General features: G+C 43.7%; 1 protein-coding gene and 1 non-coding gene across 23 annotated transcripts in view; both read right to left on the bottom strand.

Moving 5' to 3' along the window:
- SSH2 (slingshot protein phosphatase 2) overlaps nucleotides 1-19,835 on the bottom strand; it is a 303,729-nt gene that overhangs the window by 7,243 nt on the left and 276,651 nt on the right. For all 22 annotated transcript variants that reach the window (XM_016932093.3, XM_016932091.3, XM_016932092.4 and 19 more), the window contains 3 exons: nucleotides 17,712-17,858; nucleotides 15,210-15,410; nucleotides 2,783-3,617 (listed from right to left, as the gene is read on the bottom strand). In XM_016932093.3, coding sequence (XP_016787582.1) covers nucleotides 2,783-3,617; nucleotides 15,210-15,410; nucleotides 17,712-17,858 — 1,183 coding nt within the window. The remainder of the gene's footprint in view (nucleotides 1-2,782; nucleotides 3,618-15,209; nucleotides 15,411-17,711; nucleotides 17,859-19,835) is intronic.
- Nucleotides 8,427-8,537, bottom strand: LOC112206236 (U6 spliceosomal RNA). The gene has a single exon (XR_002940419.1). It is a non-coding gene; the product is annotated as a U6 spliceosomal RNA (small nuclear RNA).

The raw sequence follows: 19,835 nt of genomic DNA, 5'->3' as shown, positions 1-19,835 counted from the left end.
CTCAAGCAGAATTCCAATCCAATACTTTGCTCCCAAATGAACAGCAAATATTTTTGGAGGCTCCTATAATCTATATTTTCCTAAGACTATGAGCCTCCAGGATTCAGGCCATACTGTAGTAAATGAAACCTTTCCCCCGTGGCCTATCAACTTCTAGTTTGATCCTAACCTATCTGAGGGAAAGAGTTCCATTTAAGGGCTAAGATATGTCCTTAGATATGTCCCAGTGATAGAGCAAGATGGACGAGGCTATCACCTGATGTCTGATTTGGAGACTCACTGCTCTCTTCACTCCTCTGTCTTGCTAGCTTTCACCCAAATCCTCTCACTGCTTCCCCTAGCAGCAACATCCCAGTACCTACAAGCAGGGAGAATGCACTGTCTGACTACATAATCTCTAAGTTTCACATGGTTCCTTCTGGGAAAGGTTTACTTGGCTTACACAGCCACATGCCTTAGCAAACTTAGAAACCATAACTCTCTAATATTTTACTATTTTACCAGCTATAAATTCCCAGGTGGATTTAGAACAAGGCCAAAGAATACTGACCAATGCAAAATCAGGTCCTACTGTAAAAAAAACAAAAGAATCTCAAAATCTGGGAATAGCCCTTGGACACCTCTTAAAGTAGTATCATTATGAGTATCAATCTAGTTAACATTTTTATAAGCCTTCAAAGTATATTTCCCTGGAACTGTTCTGGTTTTTCTCCCTCAAAAGAGAGTCAGAGTTAGTACAATCTAACAAGGTCAGTAATGCCTTTGGGGGAAATGTGCCATGACATCAGGCAGAGGCAAACTTGCCATGAATGGGAGAGAAGCCACAGTGGGCCCAGTATGTGCATGGGCCATGGAGGGAGGGCTCATATGACCAGGGACTTTGCAGAAAGGCTATTTCTGTCAGTGCTGCTACAGTCAATGGTCCAAAGGAGAGCACAAGCATCCTGCCTTCTCAGTAGAAAGGAAACAGGGGCACAGCTTTGCATGTGGTGAAAAGACAGAAGCAGAGTCAAGAATCACAGTGGGGTAGTTAAGGAGAGAGAACAAATCGTTAACGGACAAAGCAGTAAATATAAGCAGACAGACATCAGGAGAGCCAAATAATCTATGACTAGCTCCACTAATCATTAAGTGAAGTTTGGTATGTTAGAGTAAATCTGTCACAGTTTATTTCCCAACTACTGTATTGTAATGATTTAAGACACTGCTGTATATAAGATGTCAGAAGTGTCAAAATGTGAGTAAGTATGAGTCTTAGAATTGATGCGATATAGTGATTCTTTTCCTGGTTTGAGATGGCTTGTAAGAGCTCCTATGCCACAAAGAAGAATCTTAGGATTCTGTCTGCTGGCAAATTCATTTCCTTTTGATTATTATTATTATTATTTTTGAGACAGAGTCTCGCTCTGTTGCCAGGCTGGAGTGCAGTGGCATGATCTCAGCTCACTGCAACCTCCACCTCCCGGGTTCAAGCGATTCTCCTGCCTCAGCCTCCCAAGTAGCTGGGACTACAGGTGCGCGCCACCACGCCCAGCTCATTTTTGTATTTTTAGTAGAGATGGGGTTTCACCATGTTGGCCAGGATGGTCTTGATCTCTTGATCTCGTGGTCTGCCTGCCTCAGCCTCCCAAAGTGCTGGGATTACAGGCGTGAGCCACTGCTCCTGGCCTTCCCCTTGATTCTTGAGTACCACAGCATTGGAGATGAAGAAGTCAGGTACATTATTATTATGATATTGTTTGAGACAGTCACACTCTGTCATCCAAGCTGGAGTGCAGTGGCGCGACCTCGGCTCACTGCAATCTCTGTCTCCTGGGTTCAAGTGATTTTCCTGCCTCAGCCTCCTGAGTAGCTGGGATTATAGGCATGCGCCACCACACCCCAGCTAATTTTTGTATTTTTTGTAGAGACAGGGTTTCACCATGTTGGTCAGTCTGGTCTCGAACTCCTGACCTTGTGATCCGCCCGCCTTGGCCTCCCAAAGCGCTGGGATTACAGGCGTGAGCCACCGCGCCCGGCCAGCACATTATTAATAGCAGGAACTCAGCATGGGAAGCAGTTGCTACTGTAACAACTATTCACGCATGTCTAGTCTTTGACTTTTCTGAGACAATAAGAATTTCCCAAACAAATCTATCTTCTCAGAGACACAGCTCTCACTCAGGCAGCATCTGAGTCCCTGGCATTTTTTTGGTAAGATCTGATATTAACTGCGTATCTTTGGACTTCTTTTTTTTTTGAGACAAGAGTCTTGCTCTGTCGCCCAGGCTGGAGTGCAGTGGCACAATCTCGGCTCACTGCAAGCTCCGCCTCCTGGGTTCACACCATTCTCCTGCCTCAGCCTCCCGAGTAGCTGGGACTACAGGCGCCTGCCACCACACCTGGCTAATTTTTTGTATTTTTTAGTAGAGACAGGGTTTCACCGTGTTAGCCAGGATGGTCTCGATCTCCTGACCTTGTGATCCGCCCGCCTTGGCCTCCCAAAGTGCTGGGATTACAGGTGTGAGCCACCGCGCCTGGCCATCTTTGGACTTCTCGTTGTTCAGCCAGGACACTTGTTTTTGGCTCACTCCTTCCTCTGTCATCCCCTCTTAGAAGTGCTTCCAATGACACCAGAAAGGTAAATTCCCAAAAGGCAAATTATTTAAAAAATATTTAAACCCTAAGTTTTCAAGGAAAACCTCAGCCAGACTCTCCATCAAAAACAAACATAACATAATCCCAAATAATTTACCTTTGAAGAGAACTTCATTAGGTGGAAAACTATAAAGACAGTTTTTACCTTTGACTGTTCCTCATCCATTGAAGATTCTTCTGATGCATGGGGAGTATTACTCAAAGAGCTGCTTCTCTGGTCATCAGCTGTCACTTTGGAAGGGGCTACTTCTACCACTGACAGTCGACAGCTCTCATTCCTTCCTCCACCCAGTTCCTCCATCCTTGAATGGGAAAAAGATCGTGACCGGGTTTCTTGGGAGAGCTCCACAAACTTCTCTAGGGCACTAAAAAAGTCAATGCGATCTGTACTGAAATCTGAGATTTCAGTCTGGCAACTGGGTTGGGGGCTTGGTGACTCAGGATCAGGGGACATGGGGAGGTCTTTCAGTGGAGATGTCAATTCTTCCATAGGCAGTAGGTGGACATTCATGTCTGCTTTCAGTGCATCTGTCTCCAAATCTTCCACTGTTAAGTCTGGAAACTTGTTGGCCATTTCTGGGACATGTCCAGGCTGAATTAAGGCTTTGGATGCATGGCAATTGTCAAGAGGAAGTTTTGATTCATTCAGACAACACCCTGATGAGCATCCATTGATGTCATTTAAGTTTAATTCATCCTCCATCTGGCCAGCATGAAATTCCCTAGAAGTAAACTCCAAGCAGATCATTCTTTCTTTGGTACACAGGCCTTTCTGATTTGCATCTTGTGGGACCATATGTTCCACAAAGACAGGAGGTATGGGTGGGTGACTCTCCATGGTCTTCACCTCAGCAATCTGGTCTGCTGAGGTGGTGATATCCTTCTTGTTGAGTTCTAGCCCAGGTTTGCAGATGGGTTCGTGGTGGTCTGAGAGGTCACTATCTGAATGAGATCTCCATAGTTTGTTATGCCGCTGTTTGCTGTGGAGGACATACACAGGAAGTATCTTAATCTGGTTTGTAAAGATAATCAACACCCTCCCAGGAAAACACTCCCAGATAAATCTTAACTTGTAAAAATGCTTTGTTATTGCTCAATGGAACTAGGCAATAAACGTTTGAAAAGACACTCAATTTAATAGCAAAAAACAAAGCAAAACAACAACAAATGAGTGTGAGTTTTTTTTACCTATCAGTCTGACAGGAATTAAAATGGTTGGTAACAGCCAGTGTTGATGATGGTATGGCTAAACAAGCCCTCTCATATACTGATAGGAGGAGTGTGAATTCAGAATTTTTGTTTTTTGTTTTTTTCAGAGTCTCGCTTTGTTGCCTAGGCTGCAGTGCAGCGGCTTACTGCAACCTCTGCCTCCCAGGTTCAAGCAATTCTCCCACTTCAGCCTCCCGAGTAGCTGGGATTACAGGAACATGCCACCATGCCTGGCTAATTTTTGTATTTTTAGTAGAGATGGGGTTTCGCCATGTTGACCAGGCTGGTCTTGAACTTCTGACCTCGAGTGATATGCCCACATTGGCCCCCCACCACAACCAGCTGAACTGTAGATTTTAAAGACTGAAATCTGGCAATAGCTCTCCAAATTTAACCCTTTAACCAACAATTCTTCCTTAATACATTTTTCTTGGAGGAATACTACTACAAGTACACACAGATATCCATATGGCCAGGTAAGGTGGCTCACGCCTGTAATCTCAGCACTTCATGGGAGGCCGAGGCGGGCAGATCGCTTGAGCCCAGAAGTTCAAGACCAGCCTGGGCAACATGGTAAAACTCCATCTGTACAAAAATATAAAAAATTATCCAGGTGTGGTGGCGTATGACTGTAGTCTTAGCTACTCAGGGGGCTGAGGTGGGAGGATTGCTTGAGCCCAGGAGGGTGAGGATGCAGTGAGCTGAGATTGTGCCACTGCACCCAGCCTGGGTGACTGAGTGATCCCTTGTCTCAAAAAAATAAAAAATAAAAAAATAAAGAAAGATATATACAGATATTTACTGGCCGGCTGCCGTGGCTCATGCCTGTAATCCCAGCACTTTGGGAGGCTAAGGCGGGCGGATCGCTTGAGGTCAGGAGTTCGAGACCAGCCTGGCCAACATGGTGAAACCCCGTCTCTACTAAAAATACAAAAATTAGCTGGGCGTGGTAGCGGGCACCTGTAATCCCAGCTACTCGGGAGGCTGAGACAGGAGAACTCCTTGAACCCGGGAGGCAGAGGTTGCAGTGGGCCGAGATTGCACCAATGCACTCCAGCCTGGGTGACACAGCGAGACTCCATCTCAAATAAACAAACAAATAAACAAAAAAAGATATTTACTATGACACTATTTGTGATACTAAAAGATGAGACACCAAACAACAACAAAAAAGGATTTACATTATAATCCATACAACTATATGCTGTGAAGCTGTTAAAAGCTGTCAGGTCTACAGAAATCTTCTGTGATAAGAAAAAAAAAAAAAAAAAAAAAACCTGTCAGGTATTTTAGCGGAATGATATACAAGGTATACTATTCAGTAAAAAAAAAAAAACCTCAAACACATTTGAAATTAGTGTCTATGTTAGAATAATATAGGAAAAAATCTGGAGGAACATCACCAAACTGATAATAGTGATTCTTTCAAGAAAGGTAGAAATACTTCTGGGGAAGGCTTTTACTTTCTATATTTTACACACACACACACACACACACACACACACACACACACACACACACGGTCTCACACTGCCACCAGGCTGGAGTGCAGTGAAACGATCAGAGCTCACCGCAGCCTCAACCTCCTGGGCTCAGGTGATTCTCCTGCCTCAGCCTCCTTAGTAGTAGCTGGGACTACAGGTGTTTGCCACCACACCTGGCTGATTTTTTAATTTTTTTTTTTGTGGAGATGGGGGTCTCACTATGTTGCCCAGGCTGGTCTTGAACTCCTGGGTTCAAGTGATCCTCCTGCCTTGGCCTCAGGGATTATTGGAGTGAGCCACCAAGCCTGGCCTCTATATTTTTACAATTTTTGAATTTAAAAAATGGGCATGTTTAACAATTATAATCAGAAAAAAACCTACTAAAATCAAAACATACAAGTAACACAAAGGGAATACTCTGTTGGAACCTATTACCAAGTCCTCATAACTGGGATGAAGAGCTGATGTAGGATTAATGACTGACATGGGGGCATGAGGAGCACGGTAAGCATTCTGGAATCAGAAAGCAAAGGAAGGGCTAGTAAATTTGGAGAGAAAGCTTAGTAACAGAATGAAGGGAATAGCATAAAGGATAGGCCCTTTCAGAAGAATCTCTGGGTAAAAATCATTAAGCTAAGGAGACACGTGGAAAAAGCAGGTGGGCCAAAGGAAGACTCCCCTCCATCACCATTTTATGAAAGAGGTCTGAGGTAGGGAGGAGATTTCATTTCAAACCACACACTCTTAAACAGTTCCCAAAACCCCAGCCAAAAAGAGAAAGGTGGCCCTTTTGTTGGTCAGGTTCATCTGCCCAGGAAACAGGTCACTAAGTATGGTCCTTGGGGGTGTGGTCTCCATGACTTACAAGCTGATGAGGAGTTACCAAACCGCAGGGTGGAATGGGAAACTCAGCCCAAAACAACTTGCCCTGGGCTCCGGGCCACGCCTGGGCTCTGCCGAGTCATGCTCAGGCGCCTGCACTAATGTGACCCCCTGTTTGTTCTCAACTCTGCACCTGCTCTCAGCTACCCCTGCCTGTCTGCTGCTTGGGTGGGGCTCTCTCTGACTCATGCCTGCACAGCAAAGGGGTGCTTTCCTGGGAAGGAGCAGGTCAATCTTTTTATGAAGACAAGCTGTAATCAATCAGCTGGGTATAAGATGGGGTTTTCACCCTTTCCAAGCTGCATGAGCTCCAGCCACCCCTAGGAGGAGACAACATATCACGCATCTCAAGTGAGTGGCTGTGGGGAGGGGCAAGCTGACTGTTTGGATAGGTGGGGCCTAAGTTGTACATTATGACCAACTGAGGCCAGTGGTTTCCTTTTAAAGTTTCTTCTCTTATATGCAGACATCCTCGTTTCCTGAAATAAATATGAGTGTATTCCCCAATTTCTATCCCTCACCTATCATGAGGATGTTCAAACCTGCACCAGCTTCTCTCACCCACCATAGTAGGACAATGCCTGGGATGCAAATCACTGGGAAGACCTCTCAGGGGGTGGCTGTTTTCACTCTTCTAATAACAGAACAGGCAAAATGAGAAGTTTAATGATCCCAAGAATCCTCCAAAGTATGTTTTTTTTGTTTTTTGTTTTTTTTTTTTTGAGACGGAGTCTCGCTCTGTCGCCCAGGCTGGAGTGCAGTGGCGCGATCTCGGCTCACTGCAAGCTCCACTTCCCGGGTTCACGCCATTCTCCTGCCTCAGCCTCCTGAGTAGCTGGGATTACAGGCACCCGCCACCACGCCTGGCTATTTTTGTATTTTTAGTAGAGACGGGGTTTCACCGTGTTAGCCAGGATGGTCTCCATCTCCTGACCTCGTGATCCGCTTGCCTCAGCCTCCCAAAGTGCTGGGATTATAGGCGTGAGCCACCACGCCCGGCCCCTCCAAAGTATGTTTTTTAAACTGCCTGCAGATCACTAATCAGTCAGGAGAGAATGAGAGACTGAAGTTATGCTAATAGGCAGCAACAGTGCATGTTTCAGAGGAAGTCTGACATCGCAGCTGTGTAACCAGCAGGGATTTCCTTCTCTTCCTTGGGGAGAAAATCATCAGAAAATACTGGGCCAGGGCTCTGGAATTAAACTGACACTTGTAAAAGAGAGGAAAAAAAAAAACAATCTAAAGATAGGTCTGATGCTGCTGCCTTGTTTTCATTTTTGCAATAGGACCTGGAGGGAGAATGGCAAGCAGCTGATTCATCTCCATTGCCTGTGAAACACTGCTACTCCACGTGTCACTTCTCACTCAGGGGTCCCCTCCTCACTCCTCCCTACTCAAGGGTAACCTCCATCCTGAATTTTGTGCTTATCATTCCCTTTTTTTTCTTTATAGTGTCAACATGTTTTGTTCCTAATACTGCTTTGTTTTGCATGTCTTGAACTTTATATAAATGGTATCCCACTGTATATATTCTTCACCAATGGATTTTTTTTAAAGATTCATCACTGTGTATAAAGGTAATCCACAGAGTGTAATGAGTATGCCACAATTTATTTCCCTTGTGTTGGTTCAAGCAATTCTCCTGCCTCAGCCTCCAGAGTAGTTGGAATTATAGGCATGCGCCACCATGCCTGGCTAATTTTTGTATTTTTAGTAGACACGGGGTATCACCATGTTGGACCAGGCTGGTCTCAAACTCCTGACCTCAAGTGATCTGCCCACCTCGGCCTCCCAAAGTGTTGGCATTACAGATATGAGCCACCACGCCTGGCCTCATCATGTTTTAGTCGGTTACACTAAACTGTTTTTTTCCAATGAAGCTTTGTCCTGAGACAGTTTATTCTAACACTTCATCACTGGTAGGAATAGATGTAATGTATTAGATCATATCTATTATTTTAAACTATTAAATTTTAAACTCGGCCAACTCCCCACCTCCCACCCCCTTCCAGGCAGGCAGCAAATAAACAGCTTGCCAAAAAGGAACTTCAGAGTTGGTCTGTATCCTGGATGATATAACCAAGTCTCAGATCCTTTTCCCCCTTGAGTGGCCTCTGACCTGAATTTGGATTCATATAAAGACACAGACATACATAAGGTGATTAGGTCATTCTGGGAAATAATTGGCCTTTTACCTAGTTAATGAACAAGAGGAAATTTTATTTTTATTTTTAAATATTTTTAAGTTGTCAGCCTTGTGTAGGGGCCATGCCAATCTTCTCTGTATAGTTCCAATTTTAGTGTATGTGCTGCCCAAGTGAGCACAAGAAGAAGGAAATTTAAATGACAGATGCATAAGGCGTCCCATTATCTTGCCTCCACTTTCATATTGTTACGTGTTTGGTGAAACATCAACTCTGAGAAAGTTATATAAAGGAAAAGGCTGCTAAAAATGGAGTACTTGCACCTGTAATCTAGCTACTCAGGAGGCTAAAGCATGATGATCACTCCTAGAGCCTAGGAGTTGAGTGAGACTAGCCTGGGCAATATAGACATTGTCTTTTTAAAAAAAAAAAAAAAAAAAAAGAGGGCCAGGAGTTATAGTAAAATCAGGCTGCCTATAGTTACTTTTTGGGGTATTAGGCAGCCTGTATAAAGGAAGAGAAAAAGCATTATCTGAATATTTTTTTGTGTGATGTGCATCGCCCAAGATGCTTTAAGATTATTTAACTGGAAAGCTAGTAAGAAAATCCTTTTAAATCTCCATTGCTCTTGGCTGTCACCTGACCAGGAGTCCATGTCTTTCCTTCTCAGGTTGCCTACTGCCAGCTGACCAATGTGCATCAGCTAACTAGACCTCAGTGTCTCCACCAGCAAAGCCAGGGTAAAAGACAACCCTGCCTCCTCTGGCCCTTGTGACAGGGGCACTCAAAGAATCAAAACTGACATTTCTGAGGAAACATGGCACAGACTCTCCCTGGTCACCACCCAGGTTTTTTTCCTTGTCCCCTATACACTGAAACCTAATACCACAGACACACGGTCCAACTTGCAAATGGTCTGCTTGAAATCTAAACCTGTCTAATGGAACATAAATCTGCCAGATACCTGCATGATCAGAGTGCAGAATAACAAACAGGGCTGCTGGCAGTTTAATGGAGTTTTAAAACACAGGCACACACACAGACACCCCCCCCGCCCCACCGCCTCTTGTTTTGCTCCCATCCCCCATCTATAAAAACAGAAAAAATAAAATCAGATATAAATGCTATAAGTAGCTTTATGATACCCTTCTTTTTAGGTCTAAAGGGAAATATTAAACATTAGCCTTCTCCAGGCTTTTAATGATATACTGGGAGGTGCAAAAAGTCCCTTGTATTTCAGAGGGGCTTGGCCCATACCCTCATACTCTGATTAAGACTGTAACCAATTCACAAATCAGTACAGGAGCCTGGTGTCACTTTGAAAACTTCTCTTCTACTAAGGCCAAAGTACTAAGTGAATGCCCTCAAACAGAGAGCTGCCACCTCAAATTAAATACCCAGGGCCACCCTGGATAACCACGGAGCTAGCGAATGCTAGGATCAGGGCTCTGCCTCTTTGAGAAAACCACCACAGGCCTCTTGGGATAAAATATAAAATGCAAGATCTAAACACTTGGACAGGAAATGGACTTTCTCTGCAAACAATGAGTGAGATTTTTCTAAGGATTTTCCTCTCCTGCTTACCTAAATTGCAAGGCTTGATAGAGCTTCATACAGTCATAGGAGTCTGGAGATTTTTTTCTTTGCTCTTCTAAGCAGGCAGATCTGGAGTGGTACTTTGGTGCTGGGCAAGTCTGCTGGGCCTATTCACTTGGCAGTTAGCCTACAAGTGCCAAGGTGTCCTAATAACACATCATAGATTGCAGACCCTAACAGCTATACATCCAACAGCCATTTTTCTTACTGTCAGAGGCCTGATTTGATTTGGGTGTTCACTGTCCCATGGGTTCAGGAAATGTGGCACTTCCCTAGATCCAGAGGATAAATGTGAATACGCTTTTTTTTTTTTTTGACACGGAGTCTTGCTCTGTCACCCAGGCTGGAGTGCAGTGGCATGATCTCGGCTCACTGCAAGCTCCACCTCCTGGCTTCATGCCATTCTGCTTCAGCCTCCTGATTAGCTGGGACTACAGGCGCCCACCACCACACCCAGCTAATTTTTGTATTTTTAGTAGAGATGGGGTTTCACTATATTGGCCAGGATGGTCTCAATCTCCTGACCTCGTGATCTGCCCACCTTGGCCCCCAAAGTGCTGGGATTACAGGCATGAGCCACTGCACCCAGCCTTTTTTTTTTTTTTTTTTTTTTTAAGATAAGAGTTTTGCTCTTTTGCTCAGGCTGGAGTGAAGTGGCGTGATCTCAGCTCACTGCAACCTTTGCACCTTGGGTTCAATGATTCCCCTGCCTCAGCCTCCCGAGTAGCTGGGATTTGTAGGCGCCTACCACCATGCCTGGCTAATTTTTGTATTTTTAGTAGAGACGGGGTTTAGCCATGTTGGCCAGGCTGGTCTCGAACTCCTGACCTCAAGTGATCCACCCGCCTCGGCCTCCCAAAATGCTAGGATTATAGGCGTGAGTCACCGTGCCCGGCTGTGAATATGTTTTATCCAGTCCTGGAAATTCTATTTTCTTGGCCATATGACCCAGTCCTAGGGCAATGGGTGGGGAGCTTTTGGGGAAGGTCTTCCTATCCAGTTTAAATGCCCCTTTTCTTCAGCCAGATGCTGTACAATTTACAGACGCCTAGAGATGTGGCAGACATCTGGCAATTGTCAGACAACCTCAAGGACCAAGCTGTTAACTAAGGAAGGTGGAACAGAAAGCTGTAGAACACCAGAGTCCATGATTACATTACCACTGAGCCATTACAGAGACCACTTTTTTGTTTCTTTTTAAAGGAGATGATAAGTGGTACAACTTTTATCTTTTATTTGCCCCGCAGGGTCCACTCTTCAGCTTCTCCACCCTGTTTGCTGCTGCGGAGGCAGCACAACAACAGGGCCCCTAGTTTTCTGACTTCCAGAGGGTTTGGCTATTGGGGAGTTCTGGAAGGAGACTGGAGGAAAGAGAGTGAGGGCAAGGTATTTACTCCCCTAGCTCCCTCAGCACGGGGCTACCTCAGGCTAGCTGTGTCCCTCTGACAGGAAGTTATTGCTTGCCTCTTAAAGTGCCTTTCTCTAACAAGAGTCTCTTTCCAGGTTCTAGTAACTGCTTCCTCTCTTTTTGGGTCTAGGAGCTGTTTCCAAACAGCCCTGCTGATACAAGTCCCTTGATTCCACTACAATGCCACACTTGTAAATAGTCCCTTTATAAAACTCTCCTCAATGGCCAGGTGCGATGGCTCACGCCTGTAATCCCAGCACTTTGGGAGGCTGAGGCAGGCAGATCACGAGGTCAAGAGATCGAGACCATCCTGGCCAACATGGTGAAACCCCATCTCTACTAAAAATACAAAAATTAGCTGGGCGTGGTGGCACACGCCTGTAGTCCCAGCTACTCGGGAGGCTGAGGCAGGAGAATCCGGAAGGCAGAGGTTGCAGTGAGCTGAGATCACGCCACTGGACTCCAGCCTGGCAACAGAGTGAGACTTTGCCTCGATAAATAAATAAATAAATAAATAAATAAATAAATAATCCTCCTCAAATAATCCTAATCTGAGTCTGCTGTTTCTTGCTGAGATCCTGATTGAGGTAATTGATTACTTGCAGCCAAAAGCAGCCTAAGTGACATCCCTAGCACTAGATAGTACTTAAAATCCAGAAAACACCACAATATAGGAAATTCTAGGAACACTTCCCATTTCAGTTTTGAATGGAATATGTCTGTGGGTGGCAGGAGGCAGTAGTGATGTCATGGAAGAGGAAATAAATGGCACATACACGTGTCTTCTGGGTAGCCTTGGAGGAAGATGAGAATCATATCTGAATAACTCTCAACGATACGTAATAAACATTCAAACACATTTTTATTCACAATAACCCTGTGAGATGGATCTCTTGATTTTCATTTTATAGATGGGGTCAGGTAAGGATGAGAAATGTGAAGTAACTTCTCAGGGTTGCAGCAAGAGGGTGAACCAGGAATGGAAACCAGATCTACTGACTCAAATTCTGTGCTTTTCTCTCCCCAGGGCTTGTCCCTCCCTCCATGAATCAAGCCTAGGAAGCTGAGATGGAGCAAAAAAAGGAAGGGAAAGGAAAGAAAAGGTGATTTTGGGTTTATACTGCCCTTCTTATCCTCATCTAAGATTTTTCTGAAACTCCTTCAACAACTAAGGAAAACCACACACATTAAAAAAACCCAACCCAACAGCTTGCAGAAGCCTGGGATTCCAGAATAAATACTAAAATTGGCAGGACACGTAGTATCCTTTCTCTCAGTGGGTCACGTGAGGACACTGCCCAACATCTGTCATGTGTGTCTGGGAATATATATTTATTTCTTGCTGAATGCTCAGATGCCTCTTTCTTGTGCCAAAAAGAGCTGCTACATCCTACCTTCTGATCTAAGCTAAAAATGCCATCAAAATCTGGCCCCAAAGACCTACAAATTATTTTAAACACAGGATGCTTCAGTATCCTCCCAGCCTCCTAAGAGAATGGTTCAGATAAAATCATGCCAAATGTTGAGTAAATGGGAGGGGTTTTTTAGTGGAAACCATAATGCTATGCTGTGGCCACATTTTCACAATACTTCGGGGGCGGGAGGGTGATCCCTCTGCCCAGATAGGCTGGAAGGCTATGTAACATTTTGTTCAGGGGAAACACAGTCCAGATTCAAGAGTCAAGACCAAATCATAAGACTCACTGGAGTCAAACACTGGCACCAGCCCCAACTGCTTCTAGACAGCTGTGCCTTCACCCTAACAAAACCACCTAGAATATACCTACATGGAAAAAACAAAGCAGAATCTAGAAATCCACAGAATTTCAGCATGTAGCATCTCAGGAAACTGATCCTTAAATCACTTAATATCTGATGCTTGTTCCCAAGAGCTGCTGAAGGTGGCTTTAACCACCAAAGGGATAATAATGTAGTGCAATTAATTACTCATTTTATAACCAATTACCAAATTATTATTGAAAACAGCTGGTTCTTACCGATACAGGAAGACATTCAAGACCTGTTACTGAGTGGAGAGGTAGACTACAGAACAGTTTTTGTGGCGAAAATAGCCACCAAAATATGTGATAGAGTAAAACCTTGAGAAACTGGTAATGTCAACTGCTGTCTGTGTGTATTGAGCTCATTAACTATTTTTTCCTTTTGCAATTTTCTGCATTTTTGAAAAGCATATATAATTGGATTAAATTGTTTTTTTGAGACAGAGTCTCACTCTGTCGCCTAGGCCGGAGTGCAGTGGCGCGATCTCAGCTCACTGCAACCTCCGTCTCCTGGGTTCAAGCGATTATCCTGCCTTAGCCTCCCGAATAGCTGGGACTACAGGTGCCCGCCACCATGCCTGGCTAATTTTTATAGTTTTAATAGAGATGGGGATTCACCATATTGGCCAGGCTGGTCTCAAACTCCTGACCTTGTGAGCCGCCCGCCTCAGCCTCCCAAGGTGCTGGGATTATAGGTGTGAGCCACCACGCCCGGCCAAAATATTTTTTAAATAAGAAAGAATTGTTTCTAGGAAGTGCTTTCATACCTCAACGGAGTTATACACATCCCTATTCTGCTGATTTGTCACATGATCAAAATTACTGGAGAAGGCTCAGTGAAAACAAGCACTGAGGTAAAGAAATACCCAAATTAGCAGATGGTACTTATTTTTTTTTTTTAAAGAGTCGGCCAGGCCGGGTGGGGTGGCTCACGCTTGTAATCCCAGCACTTTGGGAGGCCGAGGCGAGCGGATCACAAGGTCAGGAGATCGAGACCACAGTGAAACCCCATCTCTACTAAAAATACAAAAAATTAGCCAGGCATGGTGGCGGGCACCTGTAGTCCCAGCTACTCGGGAGGCTGAGGCAGGAGAATGGCGTGAACCTGGGAGGCGGAGATTGCTGTGAGCCGAGATCGCGCCACTGCACTCCAGCCTGGGTGACAGATCGAGACTCTGTCTCAAAAAAAAAAAAAGAGTCGGCCAAAGGTTGCAGCGAGCCGAGACTGTGCCACTGCACTCCAGCCTGGGTGACAGAGTAAGACCCTGTCTCAAAAAACATAAAAAATACAAACAAAATATGAATGAATGAATGGGCCAAAAAATTTCCAAGAATTTCAGCTAAGCCTCGCATTACCTTGAGAGTCACTGGTATCCATTTTTTTTTTTTAAAGGCAGCTGAACCTAGTCTTATAAGATGTTGAAAAGTGGTATTAATATTTAGTATTTCCATCCTTTAGTTTAATTATATCAACCTGAAAGATTAAATGCTTAATCTTCCATACTACTCTTTTTTTCTTTAAAAAAAATTTTTGGTACTGCTCCTTATGGGGCAGAGCTATCCCATTGGCAGTATGTCCAGGGAAATCTTTCTTTTTTTTTTTTTGAGATGTTGTTTCGCTCTGTTACCCAGGCTGGAGTGCGTGGTACGATCTCAGCTCACTGCAACCTCTGCCTCCCAGGTTCAAGCGATTGTCCTGCCTCAGCCTCCCAAGTAGCTGGGATTACAGGGGCCCATCATCATGCCCAGCTAATATTTGTATTTTAAGTAGAGACGGGGTTTCACCATGTTGGCCAGGCTGGTTTTGAACTCCTGACCTCAAATGATCCGCTTGCCTCAGCCTCCCAAAGTGCTGGGATTACAGGCGTGAGCCACTGTGCCCGGCCAGCCCATGCAAATCTTAAATGCTTACACTTATGTTTTGAAAACTGGATTGATAGAGAAATAAGTCTTTTTTGAAAAAATATAACATCCAAATCAGCTTGAGAAGTAGCTACAGAGAAGGACACTTCATCTTGCTTTAGGGATCTTAAAAGGAGGGAGAATTGGAGAAAGTCACTTGACTCACCTTGCCAGCAAGATCCCCTGATACTCTTCCAGTTGTCTCATGAAGCTTGGGTTGGGCTTGGTTACCGTTCGTCTTTCTTTCACATAGTCATAGGCTCGGTCCAGATTCCAGCCATATTCCTTCATTGCATAGGCAATCACGGTGGAGGCTGAGCGACTCACCCCCATTTTGCAGTGCACAAGGCATTTAGATCCATGTTTCCTTGTTTGGGGGATTGAGGTAAAGAATAGAGGAAAATACAATAGTGGGGATATTTTAAAAGTTGGTTTCTAGATTTTTCCAAGTGTCCTGTCCTGCTCTTCCATTTTCTTGCTATGCAATCTCTCCACTTTGGTACACTCATATACATTTATAATCAAATGTGTGGGTAGGGTAGAGTGAGGCAGCTCACTACTAATTATTCAATGTTAATATTATGCTTCTTTAATCCATTCAGCAAACATTTACTAGGCATTTACAATATGTGTAAGGCAATGTGCAAAGTGCTGGGATGCAAAGGTAAGTAACATACAGCTTTTATCCTAAAGGGTAGGATTCAGTGGGAGAAACACAATTAAAATGCAATATGGGGCTGGGTGTGGTGGTTCCCACCTGTAATCCCAGGACTTTGGGAGGCTGAGGCAGGTGGATCACTTGAGGTTGGGGGTTCGAGACCAGCCTGGCCAACATGGTGAAACCCCGTCTCTACTAAAAATACAAAAATTAGTTGGGCAGACTGGGCGCAACGGCTCATGCCTGTAATCCCAGCACTTTGGGAGGCTGAGGCAGGTGGATCACGAGGTCAGGAGTTCAAGACCAACCTGGACAAGATGGTGAAACCCTGTCTCTACTAAAAATACAAAAAAATTAGCCAGGCGTGGTGGTGTGTGCCTGTAATCCCAGCTACTCGGGAGGCCGAGGGAGGAGAATTGCTTAAACCTGGGAGGCGGAGGTTGCAGTGAGCCGAGATGGCACCACTGCACTCTAGCCTGGGCAACAGAGCAAGACTCTGGCTCAAAAAAAAAAAAAAAATCAGGGTCCTGATTAGGATGAGATATAGGAGCATTTTAAGAGATACACACTCTTAGGTGCTGATTTATGCTCGCAAAAGCCTGAGAGTGAGTGCCCTCAGTTGTGCCTGGGTGCCCCGTACGTCTCTCCCTAATCCTAAGTAAAATTAGCCTTTCTTTTCACTGGGACTGGGGCCTAGCCTTCTAGTACCTTTTCCTTATAGAACTAGACTATTCCAGTACCCTTGGATTCTGAAATGAGACAAGTTTTTTTCCCCCCCCCTAAACCCAGGCTCAAGTGCAGTGGTGCGACCACAGCTCACTGCAGCCTCAACCTCATGGGCTCAAGCGATCCTCCCACCTCCCTCAGCTTTCCAAGAAGCTGGTATCACAGACATGCACCACTGTGCCCGGCTAATTAAAAAAAAATTTTTTTTGTAGAGATAGGAGGCTTGCTCAGGCTAATCTTGAACTCCTGGGCTCAAGTGATCCTCCCGCCTCAGCAAGATCTTTGTTCAAGTCCTATCTTCACCACTTATTTGACCTCTCTGAATGTTGACAACATCTGCCCCTCTGGATCTTAGAAAATACTACATGAGAGAACAGTAAGCATGCCACGAATGGTATTATTACTGGGAATAATTTATTAACAGAATTCAAAAATATAAAACACTCTTTTAGGTACTTGCTGAGAATAAAGGAATAGGCTCAAAGCTAGAGTATGAGGATTTAGAGAAACTAAGAGGAAGAACTTCCTGACCATGAAGGTCCTTAAGAGAAGTGTGAAATTATTTTTGAAGGAGTTTAAATACAAAAGCACTTCTCATCTGCCAGGGATGGTTTGAACATAGTCCTACCTGAAGGAAGATGTGGCAAACAAGCTCGTTTATGGTTCTCTCTAGTAAAGGAATAAATAGGATTGGCAAGGAAATCCCCAAGGACTTAAAAACAAAAAGGCAGTGTTGACATTAATACCAAACACTAAGTTAATACAAAATACTCTCACTAGAAGAGCCAACTAATTTAAGGAAGACATCAACAGAAGGGCCACAGAAAAATTTTATCATTTAGAGTATCATAAAAATAAAGTAAGAGAGTAGGAAAAGATTTCCAAAGTTTGTCTCCTTATCTTCAGCGGGGAGGACCAGTATTCTATCTATCTGAAATAATTTCTATGATATAACTTTTAAAACTCCCCACTGGCAACTTAATTTCATTCAGAATTTCTTCCTTCTCTCATTTCTGTATCTTTTGCTGCAGTTTAAGTCTATTTTCTTTAATTCTGTGCTCAATGGAAATAGCCAACATGAGGTTACTTTCTCCTAGGGGTTTACTTTACTTAAAGTGAGTCACTAGTCTTTTGCCTAGGATTAAACAGATTTCAGTCTCCTCCTTTCCTTAGTTCCTTTTTCCTGAGTACCATCAGTAAGTTGTCTACAGCCCTCAGGACCCAGCCATGTGTGGTGGGGCAAGAGGAACAGAGATCACAACATTGTGCAGGACTATTACTCACTTTGCTTTAGAGATGAATTTGTAAGTGTCATTCCAGTACGCCAGGAGATCCGTTGCCTCTTCATCATATACCCGAATGTTATGATACTCAAAGACTCCTGGGAAGAAGTTATCTATCTCTCGAGTGACATTCAAGATATACCGTACCCTGCAAGGAAACCAAGGGAGAATATGTGCTCTACTACTCAGGCTAAATCCAATTCCCAGCACTGTTTTTTCTTACTTAAAACTTGTTTATTCCATAGACTGAAATTAAATACAAAAATAATGAAGACAGCTAAAAAACTAAGAGGTTATATTTATTTATTAGAGAAATGATACAGCAGGGTTCCTGGGCATACCTGGGCACCAGGGAATTATTAAGCAAAAAGTTATTCACCATGTTCAACATCTAAATTCCATTTTCAGTTTATGTAGTTACAAAATCGTATCCTTGATAGTATTCTGAAAATATGCCTCATATTTTACTCCAAAGAATCAACTTGAGTCCATAATCAGACACTTTCTCAGTTACTAAAATTGTCAGCAATACAATTTATTCTCTGAAAGTCATCTGTATAAAATCAGACTACTGACATGTACCCCAAGGGAAAAAAGAGAGAATGAATAACGATTTCTTCCTATTTTTCTGAATGCCAGATTGTTAGGCTTTGTGCAATTACTCTCTCTAAACTACATGAAAGGCAAATGAGGACAGAACTGGAAGGGTCAGAGAAAAGCTGGACTTCAAACTCCCTTAAACTCATTTGACTGCATTACTGGCTGCTATGGCATCGATGTATCTGAAGATTCTTCTACACTAAGATGCTTGCAGAAGAGAGTTTCTCTATCAAAACAGTCTTCTATTATCTTTCTCACTGCACAATCTCAATAAATGCTTGAGCTCCATTTACCAAATGTTATCTTTTCTTAATGCTGTGATTTAGACATAGCTGGATGTCTAAGTTTACTCCAACAATACAGCATGGACTCACTCATTTCTCTCTGAGACATTGCTTCCTTCTCAGCACAAATGTGAAGTTCTATAAACCCAAACTCTGAAATCAATGAAATGAATACAGAAAAAGAAAGCAGCCATAGCTAACCAAATTTGTGGTTAAGGTCAAGTGGCCAAAAATTTTCTCAGACACGAATTGAATCTGTTTTAACTTGGCATCAAAGCCCATTACTACAAATTTTTTTTAAAATTTAATTTAAAAAGCGAGCTTGGCCAGGCGCAGTGGCTCACACCTGTAATCCCAGCACTCTGGGAGGCCAAGGTGGGCGGATCACCAGAGGTGAGAAGTTTGAGACCAGCCTGGTCAAGATGGTGAAACCCCGTATCTACTAAAAATACAAAATTAGCTGGGCGTGGTGGCACGTGCCTGTAATTCCAGCTACTTGGGAGGCTAAGGCAGAAGAATTGCTTGAACCCGGGAGGCGGAGGTTGCAGTGAGTCGAGATTGCACCATTGCACTCCAGTCTGGGCAATAAGAGTGAAACTCAGTCTCAAAAACAAAAAAAAAGGTGCAATTGCTATGGAAAACAGTACAGCAGTTTCCCCAAGGGTAAACACAAAATTACCACAGGACCCAGCAATTCCTTTCCAAAGAATAAATCCAAGAGAAATAAAAATATAAGCCCACCCGAAAACTTGTACACAAATGGTCACAGCAGCATTATTCAAAATAGCCGAAGAGTGGCTCTTTGTTAGTTGATGAACATTAGTGATTTCTAGGGATTGTTGGGGCAGGGGTAAGAAGAAAAATGGAGGTGACTCCTGAAGGGTACAGGCTTTCCGAGTTGAAAAAATGTTCTAAATGGATTGTGGTGATGGTTGCACGGCTCTATGAATATACCAAAAACCAACAAATTATACATTTAAAATGGGTGAATCGTATGGTATGTAAATTATATTTCAATGAAACTTTTAGAAAAAAAAGGCAACACTCCAGCCTGCGTGACAGGAAAAAAAGGAAAAAGAAAAAAAGACAGGCAACACACTTTCCTTATTTTATTTTATTATTTATTTATTTATTTTCCCCAAGATGGAGGCTTGCTCTGTCGCCCAGATCTGGAGTGCAATGGCACGATCTTGGCTCTCTGCAACCTCCGCCTCCCCTGTTCAAGCAATTCTCCTGCCTCA

The sequence above is a fragment of the Pan troglodytes genome, chromosome 19 (assembly GCF_028858775.2).
Source record: "Pan troglodytes isolate AG18354 chromosome 19, NHGRI_mPanTro3-v2.0_pri, whole genome shotgun sequence".
NCBI classification, from domain to species: Eukaryota; Metazoa; Chordata; class Mammalia; order Primates; family Hominidae; genus Pan; species Pan troglodytes.
Note: the sequence above shows the minus strand (reverse complement) of the source record. Positions and strands in the feature narration are given on the sequence as shown.